At 37.1% G+C, this 23,306-nt stretch overlaps 2 protein-coding genes across 2 annotated transcripts; one reads left to right on the forward strand and one right to left on the reverse strand.

The window, feature by feature from the left end:
- Positions 1-3,109: 3,109 nt before the first annotated feature.
- Positions 3,110-8,177, reverse strand: LOC144446358 (galanin receptor 2b-like). The gene is made up of 4 exons (XM_078136104.1): positions 7,872-8,177; positions 6,310-6,526; positions 5,390-5,785; positions 3,110-3,312 (listed from the first exon to the last, which is right to left on the reverse strand). Exons 1-4 carry the CDS (start codon positions 8,175-8,177, stop codon positions 3,110-3,112), a joined length of 1,122 nt encoding a protein of 373 aa, XP_077992230.1.
- A 5,440-nt stretch (positions 8,178-13,617) lies between these two features.
- Positions 13,618-22,363, forward strand: LOC144446485 (negative elongation factor A-like). The gene is made up of 11 exons (XM_078136255.1): positions 13,618-13,830; positions 13,987-14,158; positions 14,992-15,153; positions 15,823-15,915; positions 16,273-16,391; positions 16,644-16,710; positions 17,138-17,232; positions 18,504-18,591; positions 19,009-19,328; positions 19,852-19,951; positions 20,789-22,363. The coding sequence occupies exons 1-11, from the start codon at positions 13,618-13,620 to the stop codon at positions 20,944-20,946; spliced, it is 1,587 nt and encodes a 528-aa protein (XP_077992381.1). The 3' UTR covers positions 20,947-22,363.
- Positions 22,364-23,306: the final 943 nt, after the last annotated feature.

Below are 23,306 nucleotides of genomic sequence, written 5' to 3' on the forward strand. Positions count from 1 at the left end.
TGCATGGTGGCAAGTTAGTTCATTTTATTTAGACAAAATATCTCAAGAAACTATTCATCCATTCTTACTATCTTAAAGTGTAGTTGTACAGTTTCTTATTGGTTTCTGCATGGTTGTATCAAACAGAGCCAGTGAACGGTAATTTGAAATGGGCTGTATCAACTTCTCGCAAAGGTGGCAGCAGTACCAATCTTATAATAGTTGTTTGTAGCATACCTGTTTTATAGTTGACTATCATATACTGTGATTTCACTGCAGTTGTATTTAGTTACATGTAGATTGTAAGTTGTATCTGTTAGCTGTGTAACAGCATAAGTTTTCGTTTAAAGAGGTTTATCATATATTCATCATTTTAGACTATTAAGTCTTGGTTTTTGTGTGCACTGTCTGAGTGGTTTTGTAAGATAAAGAAAAACTAGTATAGTTATACAGTTGTGTATGTTCATGTTCTCTCATTTTAATGTAATGCATAATTTAGTTGTAATATTAGTTTTTAGAAAAATTCTGTCGACCACTTTTTACATGAACCTGTAAGGTTTATGATGTTTGTGTGTGTAATATGAAAAGATATTTTTTGTACTGGTACAAAGATTGCAACTTACAAAGTTGTATTGTATGTTAAGCAGAAAAAATATCTGTTTGTGAGACTGTGATGGCCATACAGCCAGTAAGAACACACATGAAAGACAGTACTTTCATTAGAAGCACGGTATATTTGACTGTGCAATTGTGATGCCCACATAGACAGTAAGAACACATGTGAAAGATAGTACTTTCATTAGAAGCACGGGATGTTTGACTTTGTGTGACTGTGATGCCCACATAGCCAGTAAGAACACACATGAAAGACAGTACTTTCGCAGTCATGTGCTGTGATAATGTAATACTGACACACATATATGTACAACACAGGTGTTTCTGTAGTACAGGTAAGGTATTGCATATTGAAATGTCAGTAGGCCCACACACATACATACATACATAAATACATACATACACACACACACACACACACACACATACATACATACACACACACACACACATACTAAGAGTAAGAGATGAGAATTGCTCTTGTATTTTTGTTTATTGAAAACAATCAAATCATACTTTTGCAAAGTAACATGATCGTCGTACACAAAACATTGTTCTTGTGTAGTTAGATCAAATATATACATGGAAACGTATAATCACCAATTGTTACACACAGCCTATCATTATGGGGATTAGTAAGTTAGTCTCATGGTATCTACTTCACCTTATTCAAGCTTTGACAGAAAAATAAATTCAATATTAAACAGAAGATTGGGTCAAATTATTTTGTGTATTTGTTTCCGTAAATGTTTAGTTCTCATGGTGTAGACTATATTTTTGAGCACACTACTTTTAAATAAAGGCTGATCAATGTTTTCTTTTAAACTATACAACTTTTAATGTGTTGTTATTCTAGTGTTGATAGCAGGACACCTTAGTATGATACACACAATTTGTTATTGAAAAACAACAGATGTGTGTGTGTGTTTGTATGTATGTATGTATGTATGTATGTATGTATGTATGCATGTATGTATGTATGTATGTGTGTATGTATGTGTGTGTATGTATGTATGTATGTATGTATGCATGTATGTATTGTATTGTATGTATGTATGTATGTATGTATGTATGTATGTGTGTGTGTGTGTGTGTGTGTGTATGTATGTATATATGTATGTGTGTGTGTGTGTGTATGCATGCATGTACTTGTACATAGAAGTACATTTTGTGTTGCATCCTCTCACAGTCTCACTGGCTTTACTAAATGGTAATACAATAGAACCTACTTCTACATTGTGTCATGCATTTAAACAAAGAGAGACGACGCTTACAAGTGAAATAACCTAATACTAGTATTCATTTGAACTAAGCTATCTATGTGCACGTGACTTTGACTGGTACATTACTTATATAAGGCTAGAGGCATTGTCAAAGCAATAAACATATTATTACATTGTATTATTATTATGTGTGCAAAGTACAATCAACGAAAAGAAGAAAAATACAACAAGTATGACCTAATACACAGACTGTTACTTGTCTGTGCTTAATATAAGATAACTTCAGCTCCCTTGGATAAATACCATCAAATCAAGCGAACTCTTTATGCAGATAGGATTAATATCCTTTACATAGCAACTTATCCTGCCAAGTCTCATTTTATACAGCTGGGGCACAATCATGGTTCAAATCTTGCACAAACAATGACTTTTGTCACCCAGAAGCAAACGGTAGCACTGAGGTTCAAACTGACAACTTGAAGATTCCGAGTCGGCCACACTCTCATTTGTGAGTACATTTTTTGTATAAGCTTAATCAACAAGAGTAGCATGATACAATTAATGAATCCCTATGACTCGGGTTATATGCAACATTTAAGTCTCAGTTAGAACCTGAATTATATTTACAAAGCAGCCAGGTACAAAATAGCATTAGCTAAATTTCGTTGCTGAAACCATACTTTAGCTATTGAGACTGGAAGACATACTGGTAAAGCTGACTAGGACAGAAATGTCTTTTTTTGTGTGTGAAAATGAAGGTCTAAATGTTCTTGAAGATGAACTGCATGTTTTGTTATTTTGTCCTTTATACCAGTCTCTTAGAAAGTAAATAATACCAAATTATTTTATACAATACCAAACACGAGAAAAAGCAACAACCCTATTACCTTTGACCAGAAATCAACTTACACTTTTTTCGTCTGTCTATTTTTGTATTTAAAGAAGACGTTATTATCTTTGTAATATCTATTTTATTTGTCATTATATTCCAAAAGTTACTGTATTATTTATCCGCTTTTTCGTTGAATGATGGGTGGTGGCCCTATTCTTGGAATAAATTAAATTATTTATAAATCAAATTAAGTCAAGTATTTAGAACAATACAGAACCACCCTTTACACAAATTGTGACTCGAATTACAACTATTGTGGCATCAGCATTTCTTCAACCAATCGAAATTGGACTTTCAAACACTTCAATAATGATGCTGGACGGTCCACAAAGAACGCTTTCTTTATGTAATGATGGATGTGTAACGTACGTTTTGATTGGCAGGTTTGATTACATGTACCTCATCTTTTTAACATGCTGATCACTTTGTTTCGGACTTGTCGATTGGTCCAAGTGTAGATAATTGGATTCAGCATACTGTTAGAATAAGCTATCCACATAGCAGATACCCGGATGTAGACATTAATCTCGACGTGTAAATAACATGAATTGACGATAGCGTACATTCCCCAGCACAGGAAGTAAATGATGATCAATATAGCGCCTAAAAACGAAATAACCATGAAAAGGGAAAATTGTGAGAAAAATATGTCCTTAGTTTGGTAACATGCAGTTTACAACCATCTCGTACCAAAGGAAAGGGCATACTCACACGTGTGTTGTTGTTGTTGTTGTTGTTGTTGTTGTTGTTGTTGTTGTTGTTGTTGTCGTTGTTGTTGTTGTTGTTGTTGTTGTTGTTGTTGTGTAGGTGGTAGTGTAATTGGCTATATAATAGTACTAACTAATAATTTATATGTTTACAATCTAAGCAAAAATTAATGTGATCTTCTTCATATCGGCTTTCATACTGTCTCCAGTTTATCAACTATTAAACGTGTTAAATTAAATTCAATACTCTATATCACAATCCTATCATATCAATCAACAAACATTTGATATGATATTAGATGTGTCGTCTTCGATGGAGAACACTTCCGAATTTGTTCAATTCTTAAAGGGATATGTTACATCACCGTCCATGGATTACAAGTAGTTTTGTTTCGGTATGTTGTCTTCGTAAATTCTACTTTTAATTAGAAGCATACCTGTATCATTTGTTTTCATATACTTTCCCATCATCTTTCTCAAGCGATCTGACTTAAAGACAAATGCAGATATAATATCGAAAACCTAGCCTTCGATGAGCCTGTTCTTGAAATGCCCAGCAGAGTTGAATTAGCTAGGTCGTTCGTTCCATGCAACGTACAGCAAGAAAGCGGATGTCTCGGCACATCAGTTGTATTGATTAAGTAGAAATCGAAACTCAAATCTAAGACTCCTTTGAGGTAATAACATTATATTGATTGTCGATATCCATACAAGTTTATACTTTCTACGAAGCAAGGAATTCATGTGGTTTTCAAATCCTTGACGACTGAATGTCAAAATTTACATTACCCTATCCCATTCACTTATACTGCAGGTTGGTTGAATTTACATCACCCTACCCCACTCACTTATACCGCTGGTTGGTTGAATTTACATCACCCTACCCTATTCACTTGTACTGCAGGTTGATTGAATTTACATCACCATTCACTTATACTGCAGGTTGGTTGAATTTACATTACCCTACCCCATTCACTTGTACTGCAGGTTGGTTGAATTTACATCACCCTACCCTTTTACCGCAGGTTGATTGAATTTACATCACCCTACCCTACTTATACCGCTGGTTGGTTGAATTTACATCACCCTACCCTATTCACTTGTACTGCAGGTTGATTGAATTTACATCACCCTACCCCATTCACTTGTACCGCAGGTTGGTTGAATTTACATACCCCATTCACTTATACTGCAGGTTGGTTGAATTTACATTACCCTACCCCATTCACTTGTACTGCAGGTTGGTTGAATTTACATCACCCTACCCTACTTGTACCGCTGGTTGGTTGAATTTACATCACACAAATTAACCATGGTGGTAGTAGTTGGAAAATAACCAATGCCTTTAAAACGTTTAACGTGGTGGCAGCGGTGGGATAAAGTCCTTAAGTTTAAACAATTTATTCTGGGACTACATGTAGTATTCTTTTCCATGTCTGACAGCCTTTAAGCCATGTTTTTCAAATATTTTAACAAGGGTCATGCTTTAGAGAAAGGGAATTGGGGAAAGGTCACTTTTAGCACGACGGAAACTGGGGCTGATCATATTTTAAGCAACAGCCGGGGTCTGATCTCCCCCAATCCCTGTAATTACTATAGGCTCCCTGAGATTGTTAGACTTTGAGAGCATCTGGTAAAAATTGCGATTTTCACGAGGTGGGGGGAAGGGCAATGCGGGTATCACCTGCCCGACAAGTATCCCAGAGTTCCTAATAGTATTTGAAATGGCATATGCACGGCAAGATTATATGACGTGTATATTGAGGCATTTACTGTAGGATTTAACGTGGTAAGTTTATTCAAGAAAAATCAAACAAATTTATCTGACCGATGTCTGACTTGGGAAAGACAGACCCTTCATGAACATACATTTGGAAAAATGTGTTCTCGCAACACGTTTGTCGTTGTTGTTATTGTTTCACAAACGAGGGGGATTGGTTTTTTAAAAATACCATTGTGCAGAAAATTATTACCTGTCGCTGCAACTTTTTTCTCGGCTCTTAGATTTATCTTCTTCAACTGTTTATTTTGATATTTTCCAGCCAATACCCGACGGTTTTCAACTTGACTGACGGTCGATGATCCCTGATCACCGTGACTAGCTATCGGGCCATTATCGATTACAACCGAATTGTCTTGGATTGCTACATCTGGCTGTTCTTCTTGAACATTCTGTGAAATGTTGTTAACATTAGTCATACGCACCATCCCTGGATTGACCCTGGCGCTGCTTCGCTTAATCTGTCTGTAGATAAAGATGTAGGAAGTGTTCATGACGACTATTGGGATGACCAAACCAAAGACAACGCACACGGTGTAATACTTGCAATGATTATCAGATGACCATGTTGGTGAACAATGGTGAGTACCTGTAGCACAAACAAAAAAAATGTAGTCAAACAGTGGTGGCCATAGTAAGTAGCTGTTATGATTTTTTCTGGTTATCTGGCAACGTGCAACCAGAGAGAGAGAGAGAGAGAGAGAGAGAGAGAGAGAGAGAGAGAGAGAGAGAGAGAGAGAGAGAGAGAGAGAGAGAGAGAGAGAGAGAGAGAGAGAGAGAGAGAGAGAGAGAGAGAGAGAGAGAGAGAGAGAGAGAGAGAGAGAGAGAGAGAGAGAGAGAGAGGGGAGGAGAGAGAGAGAGAGAGAGAGAGAGAGAGAGAGAGAGAGAGGCAGGCAGGCAGGCAGGCAGGCAGACAGACAGACAGACAGACAGACAGACAGACAGACAGACAGACAGACAGACAGACAGACAGACAGACATACATACATACATACATACATACATACATACAGTACTCCCTACTCAACTTTTAGCCTCTTTAACACGTGATTGTATACAATGTACGAAAGTTGGAGCACATCTTAACTTTATCTGATTTGTAGATATCAATACCTGGATTATACGAATACTCTGACCACCCATATAGAGGTATGGCAGCAGCACCAAGAGAAAAGACCCAGATAATCGCAAGAAGAACGTTCATTATTGATGGTGTTAGCAAATCTCTGTACCGTAGAGGGTGATTGATGGCAAAGTAACGATCTAGTGATACAGCAGTCAGTCCAAATACTGATGCATATGTAAACGTGATCGATAGAAAACCATTTATCTGTGTACAGAAAAGAACAGACAAGCATTGTCATGGACTCATCACGATACGATGTTCACGATTCAACCACGAACATAAAATGGTTGATTAATAATTAGTTAAGTTTTTTAAGTTAGTTAGTTACATACATACATACATACATACATACATACATGCATGCATGCATGCATGCACGCACGCACGCGCGCACGCGCGCGCGCACACACACACACACACACACACACACACATACATACATACATACATACATACATACATACATACATACATACATACATACATACTGTCACAAGATGGTCGAGTGACACACACAACTAAAGTATAGAATGGAGTATTGTATAAATGAAGCGACAGAGAACAACATATCAATTGAGAATACTGTATTTGACCATGAAATAATATTACATAAAATGAAACGGAACGTGCTATACATATCCCCTGATACACTTTTCAGGTTGTACAAAAATAAAAAAAATAAGAACAAAGCTTATAAATGCATAGTTATGGTGATGACAGATACTAACTAATTATTTAGCAAATTCTAGTCCACGAGGCAGCAAACCGTTTACACGCGACATGTGAAGCTCAAGTGACTGTCAGTAAGTCCGTATTGTCTTGTATATAATTATCCGCAAGTCATGAACTCACCCGTTTTACACGGTACTAAGTATAGTCAATGTCCGTAGTCTATTAGCAAATTAACGTAGTGTCCCGTTGGTGTAGGTTGAGTTCTTGTTGTGGAGTAATACACGCCCATGCGGCAGCACACAGTAGCCCGCAAGTAAGCAGCACCAAGCTAGCAGTATCCACCTTCAGGCCTTGATGTTCAAAGTTAGGAGAAGCATGTGATCTCTGGCTTCGATAGTATTTATAGGGGTCTCCTTAACGTTGATTCGGTACACACATAGTTCAACAGATGTTTAGCTGTAGACATGTAAATTAGAACACTGTCATCACAAAAAGGTCCCTGACCTATACCTGTCATCACCATACATACATACATACATACATACATACATACATACATACATACAGTTTTTACATACATACATACATACATACATACATACGTACGTACGTACGTACGTACGTACGTGCGTGCGTGTGTGTGTGTGTGTGTGTGTGTGTGTGTGTGTGTGTGTGTGTGTGTGTGTGTGTACGTGTTGATGTGTCTTTATCGGCGAAAGATCGGTTGTCGTCTTTGATGCATATTTGCAAATCTATAATTTGATAACAAAGTCCAAGTCAAATATTGCAATATTGGAGAGTACTTCTATTATTTCAGGGGTGGAAACAACACCTAGTCTAAACACGTACAGAGTGGAAAATAACAGTAGATACATACCTTACAGAATGCTTCAGACGTCTTAAAAACTTCACCGTCAGTGAACACAGACATAATAGACAGCGGCATACACGTTATAGCTAATGCTATGTCAGAAAAACTCAGATTTAGTATGAGTCGAAAGTGTGGTTTGGATCTCAGAGAAGTAGTCTTTAAAATCACATAGCAAGCTAAGAAATTAAGAAAGGCAGACAAAACCATGATAATAGACAAAGTGGTACCCTGTAACAGCATCATATGGTTGTCATCTGTGGACATCGGTGCCACGGTAGCGTTTGATCGACCAACTTGCGGTGTAGACTGCATCTTGACCGATGTATCTTACAGTATGTTGTTTGAAAGTGATCTTTAAACGAAAGCGGACCAAACATGTATTTTGACTACTTCAGCTTTGGATACTAGTCGTATATATGTATATCTCCGTTAAGAAATATCAATAGACGAAGAGTGGGATCAATGATGTTAATTCTTGTGGAAGCTAAAAGGTTTTGTTCTTGTTATCTCCGCCAATAAAACGTCTTGGTGAGGCCTACTATCTTTGTAAGAAATAAACAGCGTCCTCCAGAGAGGAGCAGTGTCCACCAAGTACATGTATCGTTATTATATCCCCCCCCGCCCCCCGCGGAAGAAAATCTCATTTCAGTTTTATTCCTTAAGACATTCTAGGTGTCAAAATTTAAAAAAAAAACGATATTTCAAATTACCCTAGGAATATCTAACTGCACAAAAGACTAATTAATCACTGTATAGATGGGTGCGATGAAATGAAACGTTAATAATTCGCCCGCGTGTAAAAGATGTCATTAAAACTACGGATATAAGCTAAAGGGATACAAATATAATTCTTGGAATCATGCTATTAAAAATTACAACTTGAAGTTGTGTTCTTTGATACCATGGTAACAGCTCTTCTTCGTAGGTTAATGTGTCTTATATATTAATGTTTGATTGAATGTGACATTTCAAGTAAAAATTTGAAAGTAATCAGCCTACTGTGAATGTTAACGGAAGTACAATGAATATATATAATGCAAATTTAATATGGTGGAGTATTAGATGAACACAGCTTGGACACAATGAAATACATTGATTTTTACACCGGGTACATGTCTTTCACCTTTTTTTTTAATTTAGCAAAGGAGAGTAAAACGCAAGAAATTTGTTCCCCGTGTATTACACTTATAAATAAGTGAGCTTTCGGAATATTTTGACAGTAAGATTTTATACAAATATAAATAATTACAAAAAATGTCATAAAGTGGTATTTCCATACTTCATCACACAATCGTTAATCTAAAAAAATGACAAGGTTTAGTACGGTGGGTGTAATTAGGTGTATGGTTAACGTTACATCATGACGAATGAAAAGGTTTAGTACGGTGGGTGTAATTTGGTGCATGGTTAACGTTACATCATGACGAATGTATTTATGGGGTGACCCTAAAACGAATGACAACCCGAATGACGGAAAACGAATGACAGCATTTCTAGGTGGTAAACAGTGGAATGACACCCTTTTCTACATTCAGTTAGTTGAATGACACCCTCTGCACTGTAGAACCACTGGAATGACAGCCGCCACTCTATAAAATAAGTGGAATGACAGCATTTTTAATGCTTTGGAACTGGAATGACAGCATTTCTAGGTGGTAAACAGTGGAATGACACCCTTTTCTACAATCAGTTAGTTGAATGACACCCTCTGCACTGTAGAACCACTGGAATGACAGCCGCCACTCTATAAAATAAGTGGAATGACAGCATTTTTAATGCTTTGGAACTGGAATGACAGCATTTCTAGGTGGTAAGCAGTGGAATGACAACCTTTTCTACATTCAGTTAGTTGCATGACACCCTCTGCACTGTAGAACCACTGGAATGACAGCCGCCACTCTATAAAATAAGTGGAATGACAGCATTTTTAATGCTTTGGAACTGGAATGACAGCATTTCTAGGTGGTAAACAGTGGAATGACACCCTTTTCTACATTCAGTTAGTTGAATGACAACCTCTGCACTGTAGAACCACTGGAATGACAGCCGCCACTCTATAAAATAAGTGGAATGACAGCATTTTTAATGCTTTGGAACTGGAATGACAGCATTTCTAGGTGGTAAACAGTGGAATGACACCCTTTTCTACAATCAGTTAGTTGAATGACACCCTCTGCACTGTAGAACCACTGGAATGACAGCCGCCACTCTATAAAATAAGTGGAATGACAGCATTTTTAATGCTTTGGAACTGGAATGACAGCATTTCTAGGTGGTAAACAGTGGAATGACACCATTTTCTACATTCAGTTAGTTGAATGACAACCTCTGCACTGTAGAACCACTGGAATGACAGCCGCCACTCTATAAAATAAGTGGAATGACAGCATTTTTAATGCTTTGGAACTGGAATGACAGCATTTCTAGGTGGTAAACAGTGGAATGACACCCTTTTCTACAATCAGTTAGTTGAATGACACCCTCTGCACTGTAGAACCACTGGAATGACAGCCGCCACTCTATAAAATAAGTGGAATGACAGCATTTTTAATGCTTTGGAACTGGAATGACAGCATTTCTAGGTGGTAAGCAGTGGAATGACAACCTTTTCTACATTCAGTTAGTTGCATGACACCCTCTGCACTGTAGAACCACTGGAATGACAGCCGCCACTCTATAAAATAAGTGGAATGACAGCATTTTTAATGCTTTGGAACTGGAATGACAGCATTTCTAGGTGGTAAGCTGTTCCAAAGCATTAAAAATGCTGTCATTCCACTTATTTTATAGAGTGGCGGCTGTCATTCCAGTGGTTCTACAGTGCAGAGGGTGTCATTCAACTAACTGAATGTAGAAAAGGGTGTCATTCCACTGTTTACCACCTAGAAATGCTGTCATTCCAGTTCCAAAGCATTAAAAATGCTGTCATTCCACTTATTTTATAGAGTGGCGGCTGTCATTCTAGTGGTTCTACAGTGCAGAGGGTGTCATTCAACTAACTGATTGTAGAAAAGGTTGTCATTCCACTGTTTACCACCTAGAAATGCTGTCATTCCAGTTCCAAAGCATTAAAAATGCTGTCATTCCACTTATTTTATAGAGTGGCGGCTGTCATTCCAGTGGTTCTACAGTGCAGAGGGTGTCATTCAACCAACTGATTGTAGAAAAGGTTGTCATTCCACTGTTTACCACCTAGAAATGCTGTCATTCCAGTTCCAAAGCATTAAAAATGCTGTCATTCCACTTATTTTATAGAGTGGCGGCTGTCATTCCAGTGGTTCTACAGTGCAGAGGGTGTCATTCAACTAACTGATTGTAGAAAAGGGTGTCATTCCACTGTTTACCACCTAGAAATGCTGTCATTCCAGTTCCAAAGCATTAAAAATGCTGTCATTCCACTTATTTTATAGAGTGGCGGCTGTCATTCCAGTGGTTCTACAGTGCAGAGGGTGTCATTCAACTAACTGAATGTAGAAAAGGGTGTCATTCCACTGTTTACCACCTAGAAATGCTGTCATTCCAGTTCCAAAGCATTAAAAATGCTGTCATTCCACTTATTTTATAGAGTGGCGGCTGTCATTCCAGTGGTTCTACAGTGCAGAGGGTGTCATTCAACTAACTGAATGTATAAAAGGGTATCATTCCACTGCTTACCACCTAGAAATGCTGTCATTCCAGTTCCAAAGCATTAAAAATGCTGTCATTCCCCTTATTTTATAGAGTGGCGGCTGTCATTCCAGTGGTTCTACAGTGCAGAGGGTGTCATTCAACTAACTGAATGTAGAAAAGGTTGTCATTCCACTGTTTACCACCTAGAAATGTTGTCATTCCAGTTCCAAAGCATTAAAAATGCTGTCATTCCACTTATTTTATAGAGTGGCGGCTGTTATTCCAGTGGTTCTACAGTGCAGAGGGTGTCATTCAACTAACTGAATGTAGAAAAGGGTGTCATTCCACTGTTTACCACCTAGAAATGCTGTCATTCGTTTTCCGTCATTCGGGTTGTCATTCGTTTTAGGGTCACCCGTATTTATGTAACATAATAAAGACATCTTCGTGCTTTATACGATACGCGTTCTTGAAAGCGATAGAGACTACTAATGCATCTATTGCAAACCAGTCATCGGGTGGAAATACGAATATTCAAAGTATAGATAGAAATGTCATTTTAACACAACGACCAGATTACTACTACTCCTATACTTTATACAGGTGACAACAAATTAAATGAAACATTGTTTAGACTGCTCAAACAAGAACCTGTGGTCGTTTCCTTCATAAATAATACATCTGACGGTATCATACACAAACAACTTTAATAGAAGCATGGACTTAACTCAGGTAATTTGAAAAGGAATATAATATCAGTTTACAATGAATACTCGCTATATTATAAGTGCAGTGCCAGTAAAGTTTTCAAAATTGACCTGTTAAATTTGACTGTATCTGTGAGTATATTGAATAAGCTAACATTGGATGTCTTATTTATTTTTACCAAGTAATTGCATGTAAAAAGAATTGTCTGATCCTTAATGAGTTTTCACAGCCTTACACGTGTGGCTAAGATTCTATACAAATGCAATGCTATATTTAATCTCAGACCATTATGAGATTAAATAGACATTAAAATATCGTTATATTGTCATATCGTATTCCAAAATGTGTCGAAGGCATCTCTTTCGATTTATTGTCTGCAAGTAATTCAGACAAGCTATTGATCTGATCTTTCTTAGTAAATACAACATGGACAATGTAAAGTATCAGTAAAATGTTTGCGATGTATTCCTCATTAGAAATAACGGACAATCATATTGATATTGGAAATAAGTGATTTGATTAATGGGGTCACACATTTGGTGTCGAATTTCTTGGCCTTGGAATAAGATAATGGATTGGTGTTTCAATTAGTCGACAGTTTAAAAAATCAATATTTGGCTTCCCATTTTCCCTAGGCTAGTAGAGTCATCATGGTAGAGTTGACAGGCATACAAAATAATCACAAGGGGCTTTAATGCTTTTAATTTTTCATTTCCATTAAATAACATCGAATTTAAGATGAATTTTAAGAGTTAAATGTGAACACATGTGGTTAAATGAATGAGTTTAAATGCATAACATTAACAGAGCGGCTCTCTTGATCTGTTGTGATTAAGATAGGACACGGAACCCATGTACCTAGCTTGTGCCTAGACTGTCAACAGTCGCTCGTGCCTAGCCGGATCGGAGCGCGGCGACGACTTTAGTTGTAGCTAGGGGGGTATGGCATCGCTACCGATTTTATAAGAATATCGCCAATCCCTATAATAACGTCATTGTTCTGTATTAAGACCGTCAAAGACAAGAATAAAACCATTTAGGAAAGGAATAACAGTTTACAAGCGACTGTGGATAAAACGTAGCAAAAAAGGCTAGGCGCGAGCGACTGCCGACAGTCAAGCTTGTGCCCTCGGATGTAACTTATGGATAAAGTCACTGAGACATACATGCCTCTATATAAGCTTATACACCGGGGCATGTATTATTGCTTAGATTGCCATTTTCTTAGGAAAATATCATACGAGTCTTGCTGCTACAAATGTATCAATCTCTATACTACGTAGAAATATTACTCTCATTTCTCCTTACAGGAGGAATATATAGTCAAAAGGTTGTTATCACATGTTATAGTATTATAATTTCCTCTGTAAATATCTTTTGGACTTAGGGGGTCTGCTCTTCAAACGTAATGACCTGAGAGGTTCAATGGGCAAAGATGGCGTCGGTGAGAGTAAGCGACACAAGCCTTTGGCTTCACAATAAACTTGGAGATAGTGATGATTTGTGGTCTGGTATCAGTAGTTTTAGCTCACAACTCAACAGAGAAGTGTTGCAGAATATCCAGACGTGTTTTCTAGCCGGACAATCGCAAGTAAAGCTAAAGCTGTTATTATCGTTCTTGCACATGCATCGGAGGAACGTTGATGAGGCAAGTAAAGCAAACTCAGTTTCATCAGTATGTTTCGTTTTCAGTCATTCCGTTCATGGAGGTAGGAACACACATTGAGGTAGTCCTTCGTACCTCCATGTTCCGTTCAAACAAAAGAATCATTTAGTAAGTTCATTATTTCTATTATCTTATCAGTTAAGAGCTGAACTAGAAGACATTATAGAACAGGCATTGCAAGATGATGACGAATGGGTCCGGATCATTGCAGATATCTTGAGAACGTACCCATCCACTGGGAGATTGAATCTAGAAATTGAGCAGAATCACCCAACAGTAGCCGATGCACTGCATGAACTCAGAAGGATAGGTTAGTACATCACGTGTGTGTTAATTCCTTATCAATTTGAACGAAATTAACAGTAGTCCCGTGTCCACAGACTACCCTAAGTTCACGGGGCTACCATGATTTACAGATGGTAGTCCACTCAGGCTACCACTGATTATGTGATTATTTAAAGGATGGAAGATTTATGGACATGAAAGTATTTTAACAAGACATGTATTTCCAATAGAGGAAATCTGTTGTCAGTTCAGGAATATGGGACTACAGGTCACAATCCTTGGGCTACCACTTTCTGAAACTGGTAGTCCACTAGGACTACCAAACAATAAAGTTCATTTCAAGCCCTGAGTGTTGAATGATTTAAACTCAATGTTAAACTATCCCAGTACAGGTTTGCACCCAGGATCTACCCCTACTCTAAGGTCACTTGTGAACTAATATTCTATTCAAGGATAGCCTAAACCACAGTCACTTGTGAACTAATATTCTATTCAAGGATAGCCTAAACCACAGTCACTTGTGAACTAATATTCTATTCAAGGATAGCCTAAACCACAGTCACTTGTGAACTAATATTCTATTCAAGGATAGCCTAAACCACAGTCACTTGTGAAGTAATATTCTATTCAAGGATAGCCTAAACCACAGTCACTTGTGAACTAATATTCTATTCAAGGATAGCCTAAACCACAGTCACTTGTGAACTAATATTCTATTCAAGGATAGCCTAAACCACAGTCACTTGTGAGCTAATATTCTATTCAAGGATAGTCACAATACAAAATAATGGCATTATTAGGTATTTATGAATATTCAACAAATACTTTTAACGGTGTTTTTATTTATTTGTTCAACAGTTGCTGAGACTGATCCATCATCCTTTCTTCCTATGGAATGTCAGTATTTAAATAGAAATGCTCTCACACAACTAGTAGGACTACAGCCACCACCAGTCAAACATTTTACTTTGAAGAGGAAACCTAAGTCAGCTACAGTCAGAACAGAATTACTTCAAAAATGTAAGAAATTGATTTTAATATGGGGGGATCAAAGGATAGTTGAATGCTGATACTAAAACTGGTGTCACATACTAACACAGATGAGTTTGGTGCGGGAGAACCAAAGAATGTTTCTTTAATTCAAGTATATTTTCAATCATCCATTTATTTGGTCATATGTATACATAATATCATAACTAGGCAAAGCCCATAAGCTTGTGCAGCGTAGATTCATTTGTGACCAGCTGCCTCACGATGATATTGTAGGTAGTACCCTCCGCGTGGAGAATGGGCGTAGTATATAGAACGTGCACGCACACCATAATGCATCCTTGGGTAAAACCACCAAAGAAACATCGCATAGTATATAGGACGCACATGTGTACTGGTCATTGAGTCGCTATGCACAAGCTATATAAAGTAAAGGCACAGTCTGATATAGCAAGAATGATCTGAAAGACAGACAGATAGACAGACAGACAGACAGACAGACAGACAGACAGACACAGGGAGTTCATAGAGGGTTACACCAAAATATCTCTTTGTCTGGCCTTCCAGTGATTTATTTTCAAATGACATTGTATCCTTGCATCAATATTACACTCTTTCAAACATAGCACCTTTATCAAGGGGAACTGTGTCGTCTACAACAATTTTGTAATTTCAACAATACATGTTTGGTTTTTACAGCTGCAGAGGCTCAAGCATTACAGCGAAAACAAGGACATAGTAATCCATTGGCTGTAAAAGCTAGATTAGTAGCCAAAAAGACAGATGATCATAGTAAGTTACTTTAGACGATACTATCATAAACTGTCAAGTGATCTTTTTTAATACCATTTTATAATTCTATACATGAAGACAAATTGGCAGAATCTTTCTGTACATAGTTAGCATGTCTTTTACCCCAAGTTTTGGTAGACTTTTGACTTCAAAAGCTGTAATATCTGCAACTAGAATGTATTTTTGAAACTATTTTGTTAGATATATATATATATATATATAAGATCAGTGTTATGTGATCAGTATATATATAGTAAGATCAGTGGATCAGTGTTATGTTGTTAGTGATGCCGTGGACTGTCATATCTATATAATATAGAAACTGTTAGATCATGTTATTTCTGGTTCCTCTTCTAGCACCTCTCAAAGGAATTCCCAAAACAGCACCAATATCTGGCTTTCGTTCCCATGCAAATCTGAACAGAAGTACTCCCCTCAACAGAACGTTATCAACACAGAAAGAAAGAGGAACAAAGGTAATATGGCCATCTTTTATTTATGTCAGCATCATTATTCAACCTATCCTAAGCAAAGATATGAATTTTACAACCAGTCCAGACTGTGAGGGTCATAATATACAACTTGTATGACCAGTCATTAACATTCAACAATTTGACATACTAGTATATTACTTTGACACTATGCCAATAGAGGGCGCTCTTTGCTACTAGCGTCTGTGTTATTTGCTGTCGTAAGAAGGTGCATCTTTATCATTTTTTTGTCGCTAGCTGTTGGACATTGCTGAGCAACCAATGGGAGGTGGTAGAGAAGCAAAGAGAAGGAAGAAGATGCAGGGTGAGTATTTCTCTCATCTCTCATATATCTAATGTACATATATGGTTAGACTTTGTTAGGTTAGACTATGTTGTTAGTTTTGTTATGTCAGGTACACCCTACACATTGCTATAGTGTATACACTGTACTAGGAAATGAACCAGTCTCTACTGAGAAGCTCTGATTATACTAAGTGGGTGATAATATGAGTAAACCAACTTTCCGATACATTACCAAATATGGCATAGAAAATAGTCAGGAGTACACATATACAGTGTACATGTATACCATCAGCTGGGTAGATCAAATAAACGACTAGTTAAACTGTACTTATTGTTCATTATAACCTTTGTGATTCAGGGAAACAGATAGAAAATATAATAAGACTATTTTTACAGTGCATTCAGATATCATGAAGTATTTCAATTTTTTGATACTATTAAAACAGAAATTGAAGCCATGCAGGAACAAATGAAGAAAGACAAGGAAGCCCCTCCAGCTACACCGGAATATGCAGCTGGTCTTGTAGCACCAACAGTTCAGGTATGTTTTGATGTTATACAGCCCTCATTAGATTCTGTAGGATCTGCAGTTCAGACCTGGTTTGATGTTATACTACTCTCAGTAAATCTTTAGAGTTCAACAGTTCTCAAAAAATTCGGTTAAAAATTGTAATTGTAATTCAGGATAAATTTTGTAAGCAATCCATTAGGTAGCATTTCCTGTGCAATGGGTGAGCAGTTACCGTTTTGACAAAAATAAAGCTAACAGGTGGTGTGAATACTTGGATATGACCGACCAGATGACAAGTCTGCCATGTCTGTGTCAACACATCTCATCGAATGCAACTTCCTTTGAGTGTAGTATTGATAATGTGGTCATTTTCCAACCCATTTCACCGAGAGTGTTCATGCATATGGTTGTTTACTTTTGACCACCGCACTTGAAAGTGCAAAACCATATAGGCATACAGTAACAATACTGGTCTACTGGTAGGATTCTATATTTGACAGCATGCAATTCTTTGGCTTTTTTATTCAAAAATGGTATTTTTTTGGTGTTTTTGACAGATTTGGGGGTATCTGTCATTGGGTACACCACATTGGCTTGAAAAAATCTCTTCTACCATGCTGAATAATAACTATAGTATTGAATAATTTTTACCACTAAAAACCATGATACACTAATGATGATTGGAAATATGTTTTGTAGGGAATTTTTTGCCCAGTGGGTTATAGATATCTTGACCTACGAACCACAAACACTTCATCACTGTGATTATTCTTAATTGTAGCATAGTTGAACTGTTTCTAGACAGTGACAACTAATACAACATCAAGATTCAAGTTGTTCATCTCCTGTACCATTTATGTAAACAAAAATATCGAAAAACAGCAGAGCTATTTCGACTGCTAGGCCACTTGTTATAACAATAAATGTGAACGTAGAAAACCCTAAGAAATTTGTGTGGTGACTGTTTCATGCACACTACACACTGTGCACCCCAGACAGAGACCCTGTATCCAAAGTGACAGCAACAAAAGTATCTCAAGCCCCCAAAATTTGAACATTCTGAGTAATGGATTCAGGCGCTATATAAATTGTTTGATTGACTGATTGATTGATTGATACATGACCCAAAGTACTTGTTTGTATTGTGATTGGACAAGAAAGCAGTTGCATTTGTATAGTTTAATTATGGCATGTTCACTTGAGTTAAACTCAGCTTGCGCCACATTAATTATTAATTTTAACACGTACATTGCATCTCGTAATAAAATTAACCAAGTATTTCTTTGCATTATATATTCCAGAAACCAGGAGTTGTATCAACAACATCGACTCCGACACCATCATATGTTCCTGCTACCAACAAACCGACGTCTCTGCTTACTAATATAGGTACGTTGTTTAGGTACATCATAAAAGTGTTGTCATCACAAACCATACAATCCAACCAAAATATTTCAAGGGGACTGGGCTCCTCTTCTTTGATAAGTTGCCAGTACTGTGAAGGAAATCAAGTTCTACCAACGATAAGTGTTGAAACCAGCAGCTGTGAATACATTGATAATCATTTTCACAGGTTTAATTTTCCAAGTGAATCTTCAGTTGTTGTAGTATTGCAAAATGGTGCAAAATAGACTTATGTTTATTATTGTATTGACCAACTTACAAGTATGATATTATTTTCACATCTGCGGACTGCATGCTACTTTACAGCTTGACACTTTCTTTTCTCTTTGAGTTAAAAAAGAATTATTGGTGTCACGCTCCTTGTTTTGTTATATAACCATTGACTGTCATGTTGTTCTGCAGGTCAGACAACTCCTCCATCTGTGAGAGATGCAAGAGAAAACTTACAACAACAGCTGAACCAGCAACTGCAGCAGTCCCAACTACGTCAACAAACAACCGTGATAACACAGATTACACAACCACAACCACAGCCACAGCCACAACAGCAGCAGCAACAGCAACAACAACAACAACAGCAACAGCCTCAACCTGTAATCGCACAACAGCCACAACCCGCTACTAGTAGTACAACTCCAGCTACATCCACAGCAACAACCGCTACTGCAGCTGCTTCAACTACTGCAGCGCAGCCTGCAGCAAAGAAAGGCCTGTCACTTACTGTAAGTAGATATTGAAATGAAAGGACACAGAGTGTAAAATTGTTAACATTGTTATCCAATACAGATTACTCATGTTGGGAATCAGCTGTTGTGTCTGGTTCAAATATTAAAGTAAGACTCATTGTAGGTCTCATAATATGACAGAACCTTCATGGCATGTCAGTGCAAGTGTGGTGTACTCTGGGTATTTTGCACAAGTGCTTGCATTGTTCTCTGCAGCTGAGACTGGTATTTATGCAAATAAAGTGACATAATATGACAGAACCTCATGGCACGTCAGTGCAAGTGTGGTGTACTCTGGGTATTTGCATGAGTGTTGGCAAGTGTTCTCTGTTTCTCACTAATACAACATCATACTGAACTAGTTTGACTACAGCATGCATGCAGGGGAGATTTTACAAATAACGGCTAAATAGTGGTGAGATTTCCAAAGACAAGTCACAAAGAATAGAGACAATAATCATTGTTTAATACAACTGAATGTTCATGACACTATACTTTTTTTTAAATCTTTACTTTACAGAGAGAACAAATGCTGGCAGCTCAAGAGATGTTCAGATTATCTAACAAAGTAACAAGGCCAGAAAAGGCACTCATTCTAGGTTTTATGGCTGGCTCCAGAGGTAAGTTATGGTTTTACAAGAATCATTTTGCCCATAAATTATAGAGCTCAAACAAGAATGAATGTTCATTCACTCTCAGGGTTCTTAGTTATAAAAGAAAATTTCTACTTACAGAGTTAAAATTTTCGTAGAAAATGAATTCCAAATTTTCACTTATGTCTTATCACCACTGTCATGGGATTTGTTTTTGTTTTACTCTACATATCAATTTTTATTCTGAGGTGTCCAGATCAGTTTTACAATATATATAGAATAGAGAAATAAGGACCAGAGTAAGGAATGATAAGAACAGTTTTCAGCTTAGCCTGATATTCATACAGTGGAAAATGTCCTATGCATGAAATTTGTTCTGCCCAACATGAAGTATTTTGACACTATTTCATCCTAAATTGAAAGATTTGTTGTTAATGGCACTCTTATCTTCCAGTTATGTTGGCCTTGACTTGGCTGCTGCCTGCCAAACCTGTTTGATTACCTAAACTGTAAATTACCTAAACTTCATGGCCCCTCCACACAAGCACACGCCCCTTCACACACACACACACATACATACATACATGCATGCACACACACACATACATAAATGTGCACATACATACATGCATATATATACACACAAATACGCACATACACACACATACATATACACACACATATATACGTATGTACATACATATATACACACACATACATACATACATACATACATACATACATACATACATACATACGCACATGCACACACACACACACATACATATGTACATATACACACACCTCAACTTAGTACGTCATAATGTGATGACAATAACACTTTTCTTCTCTTGTTTTTATCAGAAAATCCATGTCCTCAACAAGGAGATGTAGTTACAATAAAATTGAGTGAGAATGTTGAGAACACTAATGATGGTATACCGATGATGGTGGACACATTCTTTGAAATGAATTACAGTACAGGACAATGGAAGAGATATAAGACACAACGAACTCTCTAACTACATTACAGGACGGTGGAAGAGATATGACAGATATTAAACTCCATATACAAAATAGTTCTCTCTTTGTTTTCTGTTAGGGCTCCATGATTATCTCTTACCACAGAGTTTAATGAAGGGGTTTTTTGTATCCAAATTGACCTCAAACAAAGATATTCCTTTCCACTTACAGTAACTAAAGGATCTGTGAAACTAGGGACTTAGTAGAGGTAAATAAGGGGTCCTCTGTTACTAAGAAGTTCTGTGTATGGTAACTAAGGGATTCTATGAAACTTAAGACGTAGTTGAGGTGACTAAGGGGGTCCTCTGGTACTAAGAAGTTCTGTGTTTGGTAACTATGGGATTCTATGAATCTAAAGACTTAATTGAGGCGACTAAGGGGGTCCTCTGTTACTAAGAAGTTCTGTGTATGGTAACTATGGGATTCTATGAAACAGGAGTTAGTTGAGGTGACTAAGTGGCCCTCTGTTATTCAAGTTCTATGTATGATAGCTAAGGAGTTCTCTGCAACAATGTTTTCTGGAGCAAAGTTCTCAATAAGTGCAGCGTTCTTTGTAACTTAGAGATTCCAAATTTGAGCATTCTTTGAAAGTCCGGTTGTACAGAAATCGTATATCACTGTAAATCAAATCACTGTTAAATTTAGTCGGACTCACAGATTTACTTTTTAATTTGACTAAGTGATTGGCCAAGTACTGTTGTTTGCGATTGAAATCATAAGTACTATATGCTAATTAAATCAGTAGAGACAGTGTTACGACATCAAGTACAGTAATGTCAGCAGAAGACATGACATTAAGTGACACATTTCAATAATAATTGTATATACTAGTACTATTCTGGCTAGAATTGAGCCTTGATTAACATTTGTCAGCTTCTCTACCAGAGACAAGGTAAAAAAATGTGTTCTTCACTAGATACAGGCAGAAGATATGGTGTATCTGTACAAGAACATTAGGTACCAATCAGTATCTTTGGCCTTGGGAGTGGAACCCTGTTTTTGAAATGGTGGGGAGGGGTCATCCTAGTCTAGTTTGTACAGTATCGTTACAATTTATACCTTCACCACAGTTGACATCAAGACTAGAGTCATCCTATTTTAGGTGAAGAAACAATATTCATTTCTACAATATGATTGTGTCAAGATTGTGCTGCATTCCCCTTCTCCAATTTCTGGCCCACATCCTCAGATGGATATATATCAAGATAGTCACTGCTTGCTGAACACTATGTACCATACAAGTCACTGTACACGTCATGTATACTGCCATTCAAACTTATATTAAAGTCAAGTGTACAAAGCTGTACAATTGTTGCCTTACTAGCTATTACCCAATAGTTTCGCCATCTGGTTTTCTAAGATCGACACAAACTAAAACTATTGTTGCAACATGTTGCCACAACAGTGATAAGCTATTGAATGGATGTTGGTTTAATTATAGTCTCAGTAGGGAGGCATCTCTGAAAACTGGTTTATATAGAGGTCCATGAACTGGAAGTGCTGTTTTGGGACTTCCAATGTTTACACTATGTTGCTCACAAGGTGATTAGAATCACACAACAGAGAAGCCACTATCACACACTTGTGTAATCTACCACATTGAACAATGATTGATTTAGTTTGTGTCTATCTTAGTAAACTGAAGGCTGGATTACTAGTGTCATGTGTATGCCTAAACATTGCTTAAACATAGCCCAAAACCTCCAAAGATGTAGCTTAAGCACAGTGATCATTCAAGTCACATGTCATCGGTTCCCAACATTTGTATGTATATCCCTATATTTAATTATGGGAGACTCTCTCAGAATGGTTTTCATACAGATGGCTATCTACTTTGTCAATACATTCATATCAAGCTGGTGAAAGATTAACCACCAGTCTGAGGGTATATAGACCACATAAGGGTCAACGCAGTTGAAACTGAGGCAAGCTGTGCATATAATAAAGTTTAAAGTTAAAAGTTTATTTATTTTCTAAAGCGCCTTTTCTATTTATTAATATTCAAAAGCACTGTACACACAATAGATTTAAAAGCATGGTAAAACAATATAATAACGCTAAAAACAACAAACTGGTTACAATAATTACAAAAAGGCTCAAATGCCTACTTAGTAAAAAGACACATGGTAATACATCAATACAGTTTATAATATTGTTTAAACAGATGTGTTTTAAGTTCACCTTTAAAAAGTTCAATGTCAGTGATCAGCTTTAGTTCTCCAGGAATTGAGTTCCATAGCTTTGGTCCACAAATGGTAAGCGCTGTGTCATTTAGTGTATTATATGATCGAGGTACAACAAGATTTTGACTACAGTCGTTACCTAAATTGTAACGAGAATTGTTGGTAGGTGTGAACGA

This window comes from Glandiceps talaboti, chromosome 15 (genome assembly GCF_964340395.1).
Source record: "Glandiceps talaboti chromosome 15, keGlaTala1.1, whole genome shotgun sequence".
NCBI lineage: Eukaryota > Metazoa > Hemichordata > Enteropneusta > Spengelidae > Glandiceps > Glandiceps talaboti.

Excerpts from the sequence above, each read along its gene's own strand:
- LOC144446358 (XM_078136104.1), bottom strand. The coding sequence starts at position 8,177 with ATGCAGTCTACACCGCAAGTTGGTCGATCAAACGCTACCGTGGCACCG. Across the intron at positions 6,527-7,871 it reads CGTCTGAAGCATTCTGTAAG|ATAAATGGTTTTCTATCGAT; the intron begins GTATGTATCTAC and ends TTCTGTACACAG. Across the intron at positions 5,786-6,309 it reads AGAGTATTCGTATAATCCAG|GTACTCACCATTGTTCACCA; the intron begins GTATTGATATCT and ends TTTGTGCTACAG.
- LOC144446485 (XM_078136255.1), top strand. The coding sequence starts at position 13,618 with ATGGCGTCGGTGAGAGTAAGCGACACAAGCCTTTGGCTTCACAATAAA. Across the intron at positions 18,592-19,008 it reads GTCTCTGCTTACTAATATAG|GTCAGACAACTCCTCCATCT; the intron begins GTACGTTGTTTA and ends GTTGTTCTGCAG. Across the intron at positions 19,329-19,851 it reads AGAAAGGCCTGTCACTTACT|AGAGAACAAATGCTGGCAGC; the intron begins GTAAGTAGATAT and ends TTTACTTTACAG.